The 10,341-nt window shown below is 41.9% G+C and overlaps 2 protein-coding genes across 2 annotated transcripts in view; one reads left to right on the forward strand and one right to left on the reverse strand.

Moving 5' to 3' along the window:
* Positions 1-10,341, forward strand: part of LOC142337402 (uncharacterized) — a 162,173-nt gene that overhangs the window by 86,091 nt on the left and 65,741 nt on the right. The window lies entirely within an intron of this gene.
* Positions 1-10,341, reverse strand: part of LOC142338203 (uncharacterized) — a 41,060-nt gene that overhangs the window by 30,545 nt on the left and 174 nt on the right. The window contains exon 1 of the mRNA XM_075387848.1: positions 10,184-10,341. This exon is cut by the window's right edge and continues 174 nt beyond it. Within this exon, the coding sequence (XP_075243963.1) occupies positions 10,184-10,256 (73 nt within the window). The 5' untranslated portion in view covers positions 10,257-10,341. The remainder of the gene's footprint in view (positions 1-10,183) is intronic.

The raw sequence follows: 10,341 nt of genomic DNA on the forward strand, positions 1-10,341 counted from the left end.
ATTGTTTCTCTGTTTAGTGAGCAAAAATTGAGTTTTGAAGAGGCCGGTTCTTGAATTGGTTAGCTACTCATTTGCAATTTCGAGGAACGAAGCGTTAAAAAATTGATTGGATGTACTTTAAGTAACTCTGCAAAGTGTTTTAATAATTTGAACGTCAATAGTTATCGAGCACTATTTTTATGGAGCATAATGTATATTTGAGGCAAAGTTTTTCCATAATTTGTGTTTTAATTATGAAAGTAACATTTTTTCATTTTGAACAGGGTGCTTTCTAACTGTTGCATAGCTTTTATTTGCTTTACCTTTTGATAATTTCCTAAAAGGTATTTTTGCTGGTTCTTTTTCATTTTGAAGAGTTAAAACTGAATCTCTTCCTGTAAAGGCTGTTTATACTGATAGACATCAGCTGTGAAGGAGTTTACTCTGCCGAAAAAAATATTAAGTAAGTGCTTTAAAACTTGGATTCAGCATGACAATTATTGACGGATACATCAAGGTACTTAATCTGATCAACTATATTAATGGTTTCACGGTCAATTCGGATGTCCTGATTTCATATTGATAAAACTCAGAATTGTTTGCTTGACGTTTCCTATTATTCAGCTTATTTTCTCCCGTACAAGTTGACTTCAAATACAGTTTTCCAACTATCTCATTTTCATTTTTTCCATAAATTTTTCTGATTTCGTCACAAAAGTTTTGATTTTGCAAAAATGCCGTTGTTTGGTGGATCATTTACGTATAGTAGGAACAAAAAGACCAATAACAGCGCCTCGCGGAAATTATAAAACCCCTGCTTTTTTGATGTTCAATTTTTTCTGTAAAGGAACCAAGTTCCTTTATATTTTATCTCCCACCACACCCTCATTTTCCTCCCCCCCACCTACACTTTCGTCCTCCAAAACCCTTTCATTTCATGATTTTCATTCCCCCAACCTATTTTCGTTGAAGCTTTTTATATGTTGATTTTATTGAAGAAGTCAGAAGTGGTTGACGTTCACTTTCAATATTATTTATAGTAAGGGATTTCCCGTTTTTGACCATAACTTGTGTGCCAATGGCGCGAATTATGATGTATTTATAGAGCTTGATTTGCTACCATAGTTGCGACTTTCAGAAATACAAATATTAATGAAAAGTTGTCTTGGTATGCAAGACTTAGGCCTAGAAGAGCATAAACATTTCTGGCGTATCCTAGGGTCAAAAAAGGACCTTTGAAACTTGCTCGACGCAGACTGGGGAATTTTTGATTTTATAGGGGGGAACTTAGATATTTGACACTTAGCACATTTTAAACTCTGGTTTTGATAACTTCACACTTTTTAATCAAAAACATCACAATCACAAATGATCCAACTGATTTTTAATCTGGCCCTAGAAGTGAAGACTGAGATGAGAGTTCTCCTGAAAAGGATGCTTGCGTGGGATGCCTAGTCACGACAGATGGGCTGGTCTTGCTTGCGGATTTGAATGTCTTCATTTCAAAGGCTGGATTTTAATAGGCGACTAGTTATCTTTGGATCAATATAGTATCTTTCCGCATTAGTTTTGAAAGGAGTAGGTCCTCCTCTAGGTGAAATTTAAAGCACCAGCAACACACACATTAACTTAGGATTAGTTGCAAGGCCTGGTATGCCCTTGCTACCTTAAGGTTTATAGGAACGTGAAGTTATCCCCCCACCAGTGTCAGTAGACACACACAATAGTCGAAAGTTAACCACCACAGGTTAGGGTTCCTTCTGTCGCGCTCGAGAATCAAATAGCTAACCAGACAAACATCTAATTTATCTAAGTTTGTAAGAATTTCACTGATTAGTGGAAAAGTTTAACTCTATGCAACTTCTGATTAGCATCATATCTGTATCAAACGTCACTTAGTGATAGCGACAAGCATAAACATAGCAATCAAACATTAAACAAAAGCATTAGCTAAGCACAGTAAGCAACAGCCTCATTTAAATAATAGGTTTAACATAACAAAAACTAGAATAGGGCTGTTACAAGGAAACATAGTGCAGTAACAGTGCAGTATAAACTTTGTAAAATAAGAAAAGTCTTCTAACACAATCAACATGCCAAACAAGTCCAAAGCATCATCAACAGCAAAGAACAGCCTCAAGCAACAACTTCAGCTGAAAGTGATAGAGTGGAACGCAGTAAAAGACCTCTTCGAAGAACAAAGCAATAGTAACGAAGGTCTAAGCATACTACGTGAAACTTTGGAACTTTTGAGGTCTCAAAAAGAGCAGTTGGACAGAAGTTGCAGTGAACTCATGAAGCTACAGCTAACAAGTGAAGAGTTGACAACACTTGCTAATGAATCTGCTGAAAGAAACATAACCATGCTGAATTGCAAACAAAGAGCAAAAGCACACAGAACGGATGCAAGTGACACTGAATCTGCTTTCAACACATCAGCAGCGCCTTCCCCTAATCTACTGAGAAAACAGTACCCTTTACGCAATAGAGCAATGAAACAAATGAAACATCAGTTGGCAAGCCGCAACAATCAGGAAACAAACAAAGCTGACTCGTCCGACTCAGAAGACCCTGATAATTCTCAACCCGTTTTTAACATTGAAGAGAGAGGAAGGAACAGAGAATTTCTCACAGGGGCCTTGAGAATAGATGAGGGCTGGCAAAATTCAATTCGATCGAGAGAAGAGAACCATGTTCGAGGACAGAACCAACATGAGAGTGAGGATAGAGCTGGGCATTTGCAACAACCACTTTCTTTTCACATCAATAGCCAAGCTGGTCCTACCATGAGCCATAGGTACACACCACAAAATCAACAACCACTGAACAGTTGTACCGGGCATGAAGTACACTATAACAACGGCTCTAACAACAACCTATACAATGGCTTCCCGAGTTTCCCGAGTTCTCCACCAGACTGGATGCAAAACCAGGCACTGATGATACAGAACACAATGAGTTTGCCCAAGATATCAATTGATAATTTCACAGGTGATCCTTTGAAATGGCACCAGTGGTTCAGCTTCTTCAAAGCGACCATTCACAACAACAGTGGCCTCTCAAACGCTCAAAAAATGACATACCTCCAAAATTCTGTAACACATAAGGCAAGAGGTTCCATAAGTGGATACTCATACAATGGGGACTACTACCATGAAGCTATCGCTGAACTGACCAGAAAGTTTGGCAAACCACAGCATATTGTCGCTGCATACCTAGATCAATTGGAGAAGTGGCCGAAACCCAGACTGGACGAACCAAACACGTTTGTGAGCTTTTCATCCTTCTTGAGGAGACTGGTACAAATATTCAGGCTTCACAACTTTGAAGCTGACCTCAAGTCTTCAGCCGTCCTGAGAATGGCCAGAGACAAACTGAACGCTACCATGATAATCAGATGGAATCAACACACAAGAAGCCAAGCCTTGCTGCAACATAACCTTACCCACTTTGCTGATTGGATTGACTCCTACGCAGAGGCGTGTGAGGACATCTCCCCACAACGGAACCAGAGAACCAGAGTGAACAGTTCTTCTAGAAGGGGGCCACCAGATGTGTCATGTCAACTCTGCTCACAAAACCACAACCTTGGTCGATGTCCCGAATACTTGGAAAAAACAGTGTATGACCGACAGTGTTGTGTGAGAAGGTTCAATCTCTGCCCTAACTGTCTAAGAGGTCATGAAAAGGGTCTCTGTCAATCAAAAACAAGGTGCCTTGTGGACAGATGCAATGGCTTCCATCACTCAACACTCCATAGGACAGATGCAAGGCAGATGCAACAATATGCACAACCAAATGGGAACTGGAACCAAAACTCACAAAATAACTTCAGACCCCAAACCAACCAAAACCAGTCAAACTATGGACGTAACTTTAACAATGAAAACCAAAGGCAGCAGACGAGTTCAAACTACAACCAACAGAGTGGAACTCAAAACAGACATGGTGGATCTAACAGCAGTACTTCACACAGGGGCAACTGGAACAAAAATGGTTTTCACCCTCAGCCGATGAACACGCAGAACGACAACAACAACAGACAGCAGAGTAGCAATCAACGCACTGTGGCTCAGCAGCAGGCAACTACTCCGCAACAAAATTACACCTGCAGCAACCAGCAGGAGACTTCTTGGATCAGACCGCAGATTCAGTTGCAGGCAATACCAGTAACACTTTTCAACAGAGATCTTTGCATTGAAACCTACGCATTGCTGGACAGTGGCAGTGATAATACTCAAATAACACAGAAGGTTGCTGATGCACTTCCAGTTCAACAACCAAAAGACATAACCCTACCACTAGCTTCACTTCATGGTGAACACTCAGTCAAAACAGCAGATGTCATGATCGGCATAGGAGCTTTGTACAGCAGTTGTCCTGTGATCAGAATCCCTGTGTACGCAACAGCAATGGACGAGTTTCGCATGCCAAGAGTTCAAATTGAAATGTTGAATGAGATCTGCAGAGACCATTCTCACCTCCAGAGCATAAGATTTCCAACAATCAGGGACAACCGGATCGGAATACTGATTGGAGCAGACGCATTCACAGCAACAGTTCCCAGACAGTTCACAACAGGACCCACTGGTACACCATACGGAGTCAACACTCTGCTTGGCTGGACACTGACAGGGCCCATTCCTCAGAGGTACAAACAGAAGAGGGTCGGACAGTCAAACAGCACAAACATAACACTTTTCAATCATATCAAGAGACGGCAAGACGATCCAGATGAAGATCTTCTCCAGCTCTTCTGGACAATTGAAGGAGTGAACTTCAATCAGTGTTCTTCAAAGGGACAGTCTTCAGATGACAAGGAGGCGGTTTCCATCCTCAATGATACCATAAGACACATTGGTGACAGATACCAGATTGGACTTCCATGGAAGAAAGACATCACACTACCTAACAACTACTTCATGGCCAAAGTTCAGTGGCACGCTCTGCAGCAGAGGTTGGAGAGGGACACAAACTTGAGAGACCGCTATGAGGAAACAATCAAAAAAGATTTGGATAAAAACTACATCACAACTGCAGACCCCAGTTGCAGACACTCTGTCTGGTACCTTCCCCATCACCCTGTGATCAACAAACAGAAACCAGACAAAATCCGCAGAGTCACAAACGCTGCTTCCAAATATAAGGGACTCTCACTCAATGATGCATTGCTGACAGGGCCGGATCTACTCTGCAACCTGCATGGCCTTCTTCTCCGCTTCAGACAGTACTCAGTGGCAATCACAGCGGACATCGAGGCAATGTTCATGCAGATTGGCAACCAACCAAAAGACCAAGACTATCTCCGTTTTCTCTGGACAGAGGATGGCAATGAAAAGATCTTCAAATACAATCGACTCATTTTTGGAGCCACATGCTCACCTTCTTGTGCGATATTTGTTCTGCAGAAGTGTGCAAATGACCACAAACAAGAACATCCAGAGGCCTACACATCAATCATGCAGCAGTTCTACATGGATGATTTCATGCAGACCTACCCTTCTGAAGAGGAGGCCCGCAGAAGTGCAGAGGAGATCAAAACTGTTTTACATACAGGAGGATTCAATCTGACGAAGTTCTTGAGCAATAGACCAGCCGCATTAGAAAACCTACTGGAAGAAGTCAAGGCGGAAATGAAAGCCCAAAGAATCCTTGGTCAGACGTGGGACCCCAAAACTGACAAGTTGATGTTTGCAAAACCGAAGTTTCTCTACACAGGACAACAGATGACCCAAAGAAAGGTTCTTTCAATGGCAGCTTCTCTGTTCGATCCAATCGGACTGATATCACCCTTTGCCATCAGAATTAGATGCAGCCTCCAAAGAATCATTAAAGAGGGAAGAAACTGGGATCAACCTGTGTCTGAATGCTACCAACAGGAACTACAGGAGTGGATGGATGAGTTCGACAACATGACTCCAATTGAAATTCCCAGATGCTTGAGTCCCAGCACCAATGGAACCCATCAACTTCACACGTTCACTGATGCCTCAATGAGTGCAATTGCTGCCATAGTTTATGTGAGGACAACGAACGCCGATGGATCTTCCACATCCCGATATGTGATCAGTAAAACAAAAGTGGCACCGATCAAGCAGTTGAGCATTCCAAAACTGGAGTTGGAAGCTGCAACACTTGGAGCAGAGCTAGCTGGGTTCTGTGAGAGCGAGATGACAACTACAATAAGTTCAAAACACTTTTGGACAGACAGCACCGCTACACTTGGTTGGATCCAATCCAAGCAAAGACAGAAAATGTACATTGCCAACAGATGAACCAAAATTCACGAGAATTCCAACCAAGAGAATTGGAGACACATCCCTGGAAAGATGAATCCCGCTGACCATGGAACACGAGGCCTCACCCCATCAGACATACCAAAGCTGTGGCTCCAACCACCGGAATTTCTGAGCAAACCTCAAGACTCTTGGAATTTTGCCGAGGACAGTGATCCCCACATATGCGCCACACAAGCGACACAACTTCAGACGCCGGTCATTGAGGTTGACAAATTTTCAACATGGAGTCGACTGCTCAACTCTACTAGAATGGTGTTCCAGGCAATAAGACGCTTCAGGGCAAAAGTTCGAACTAGAAGACAAAACGAATCACCTGAGACATCCAACACTAACACTTTTGCATCAGATGAGAACAGGGCAAGGAACTACCTCATCAAAATGTCCCAAAACGAGTTGTTCTCAGGAACAATTTCTGCACTGTTGAAGGGAGGCAATCTTGAGAAAGGAGACAAGCTGATGCCCTTCACACCCTTTCTAGATGAAGACGGACTCTTGAGGCTAGGAGGAAGACTCAACAAGGCACCTCTAACCTACAATGCAAAACATCCGCTTCTTCTCCATAGCAGGAGCAAAATTGCAAGACTGTTGATTGAAAAGGCGCACCATGACTGTGGCCATCAGGGTGTGGAACATGTGAAGGCTCACCTGCAACAGACTTTCTTGATGATTGGATTGAGAAAAGTGCTGCGAAGTCTGGGGAAATACTGTTTCATTTGCAGACGATGGAGGGCAGACAATGTGAGACCCAAGATGGCCGATCTTCCTGAATTCAGATTTCCAGATGCAAACAAGCAGTACCCTTTCGTCAACACAGGAATGGACATGTTTGGACCTTTCTACATTGAGGACAAGAGAGAGGGCACCCAGATGCACTACGTCTGCTTGTTCACATGCCTGGTCACCAGAGCTGTCCACCTAGAAGTATGCCATGACCTCTCAACTGATTGTCTTCTCATGACAATCCGCAGGTTTGTCTCACGACGTGGATACCCTGACCTCATTGTGAGTGACAATGGCAAAAACTTCATTGGAGCCAACCAAGCAATGAAGTTAAAGTTCCAGAGAAGCTACAAGCCAGACAATGAGTACATCAGACTGCAATTGGCTCAACAGAACATTCAGTGGACTTTCAACCCTCCATTGGCACCACACTTCGGAGGAGTCTGGGAGAGGCTGATACAGACCGCGAAGAGGAGTCTACTAATAGTGCTGGGCAGTCGGAAACTAACACTCTCAGTTTTCCAGACAGTTGTGGCAGAGGCCGAGGCAATTTTGAACTCCAGGCCATTAACACATGTGGGCTGCAGCATCTCAGATGAGGGACCACTTACTCCGAATCACTTCCTCCTTCGCCGACCTCACATGTGTTTGAAACCTCTTGTGAACGGCAACCAGCGGTTCTCCACTAAGGACTTCAAGTTGACGCAGACACTACTTGATCACTACTGGAGCAGGTTGCTGAAGGAATATGTTCCTGAGCTCAACAAGAGAACGAAGTGGCAAAGATCACATGATGAGCTGGATGAAGGTGACATTGTGTGGGTGCTCAAGGAATTCACACCCAGAGGCATCTGGCCTCTTGGGAAGATTGTGAAAGCACACAGAGGTTCAGACGGGATAGCCAGGAGTTTCGACATCCAGACGGCTACAGGAATGGTACAAAGACCAGCAGTAACCCTAAGCCGTGTGTTCCCACAATCGTCAGGTGCGCCGGAGGGTCACTGAAACAAGTTCATCGAAACACACACACACACACACACTCACACACACACACAAAACTCAATGTCGGAATGAAAACTTTTTGCTTTATTGTGTTTACATTTTCATATCAAATGCTTGCTTTTGTTGCCGGGAGTGTAAAGGAACCAAGTTCCTTTATATTTTATCTCCCCCCACACCCTCATTTTCCTCCCCCCACCTACACTTTCGTCCTCCAAAACCCTTTCATTTCATGATTTTCATTCCCCCAACCTATTTTCGTTGAAGCTTTTTATATGTTGACTTTATTGAAGAAGTCAGAAGTGGTTGACGTTCACTTTCAATATTATTTATATTAAGGGATTTCCCATTTTTGACCATAACTTGTGTGCCAATGGCGCGAATTATGATGTATTTATAGAGCTTGATTTGCTACCATAGTTGCGACTTTCAGAAATACAAATATTAATGAAAAGTTGTCTTGGTATGCAAGACTTAGGCCTAGAAGAGCATAAACATTTCCTATCACTCAAATATGAGCTGAGTAGCTTATTATCGCTAACTCTTAAACACGGCGCATCTCCTTTTGATGCAAATTTTGGTGCCGGGGTCGAGGTTATTGGGTAAATTTTTGTAAACTTGAAGATCATTTTTCTGCTAATAATAATCAATAGTGAAAAAAAACATTGGACTGACAGTCTGAGGAAAACTCAAAAGTACAAAAATTTTGATATTTAGTTAAAAACGATACGTTTCTAAAAAATTCTGAGAAACAGGTTTCAGATAACAGTGAAAGTTTTATAAAAAGCAGACGAAAAGTAAAACTTCTTAGAAAAAAAACACGGATTGAATTACTGCAAAAAAACTTGAGTCAGTTCTTTTCCAGGGTCTGTGAAAATTTGTCACCACTGAATCTTGAAAAATGAGTTCAATCGCCGAAAGTGTTCTAAGGATCTCAGACATTATAGAGAAAAATTTTGCTGTTGCATTTTATGTCACTACAACCTGGTAGCCACTATAAATTAGATAGACAAGTTTGATCAAGCCAATATCTTGCCAAGATCAGAGAAACCGTGTTGTGGATCGAAACAAATGCACAAAGATATAAGTTATTGCGCAACTGCAATGCAGCCAAATATAGTTTTGCTTGATTTTGGCTCCACTTTTAGCGGATAAGTTGGCCCTTTAAGAAAGTCAGATGACTTGGAAGCGGGGACTTAGGTTTCAATTTTGATCCAATAATGACCAACCCAAATGGTTTAATGTAAAATTGAAGCCTTTCTTGAACTCTTTGAACAAAAAATTGCTCTGTTGCGATCTAAATAGGGCCTGGAGTGAGCAGGAATCAAATTTTTGAGACAACCAATTGTGGTGCAAAGGACAATAAAAGAAACTCCGACCTGAAGAAAAGAAACTCCAACCTGAAGAAACTTTTGGCATGAGTCGAGGTTTGGTCAAAAGATGATGTAAGATTAGCGGTAAATAGCGGTGAAAAAAAAACTTTTTTATCGAAAAGCGCCTGCATCTTTTATCATTTGAATGCCGTGAATTTTTGTAAAATTTGCGGTTTTTTTCACCGCATTCACCGTATTTCTGACAAAAAGAAACTTCCGTAAACGGGTGTGAACCTCTCACCTCCTACAAGTCCACAAGTTCTTATTCCATTGCGCCATATGTCACGAACGTCGTTGCTATTTCCTGTGAATTTAAGATAAGCGTTGATTTTAGCGGTGAATATTCGTAAGATTTGCAACTTTAGCTGTGAAAAAGTTTTTTTCACCGCATCCTGGCAGCGCCGAAAAAAACATTTTCGCCGATTTTGATGGTAGCGGTGAAAAATTTTCTTTCACCGCTTAAGCGATTTTTAGAGCTGAAATCTTAATTTCACCGCAAAAGTGGCGAATAAAAATTTTGGGTCTTTCCCTTTTTAGGTCCCCCCCCCCCCTAGCTTAGTGGTCAGATAACCTATAGCCCACCATCATGGTAATAATACCATAATGGGGGGCTATAACTTCTTTCATGGGGTGGCTATAATGGGAAAGACCCAAAATTTTTCACAGATTAAAAGTTTTTTCACCGCATTAATTGCATTAGGCGCAAATCTTACACTTTTTTTATTAAAATTCACAGCAAATCTTACATCTCTTAGCGGATTTTAGCGGTAACACCTCAACCCGGGGGGCATAGGGAGGAAAACAAAAACTTACTGTATATCAAAGCAAATAAGAAGACTGCCACTAAGGTTTCTCTCAGCCTGTGAAGTTGAACTGTACCGTCCATTGCTATTTTGTTATTTTATGAACAGCGTTCATTAATAAGACAACTGAAGTAAATATCATTGCACTAAAGTTAACCTCGACTTTGA

This window comes from Convolutriloba macropyga, chromosome 4 (assembly GCF_964194025.1).
Source record: "Convolutriloba macropyga chromosome 4, txConMacr16.3, whole genome shotgun sequence".
In the NCBI taxonomy this organism is placed as follows: domain Eukaryota; kingdom Metazoa; phylum Xenacoelomorpha; order Acoela; family Convolutidae; genus Convolutriloba; species Convolutriloba macropyga.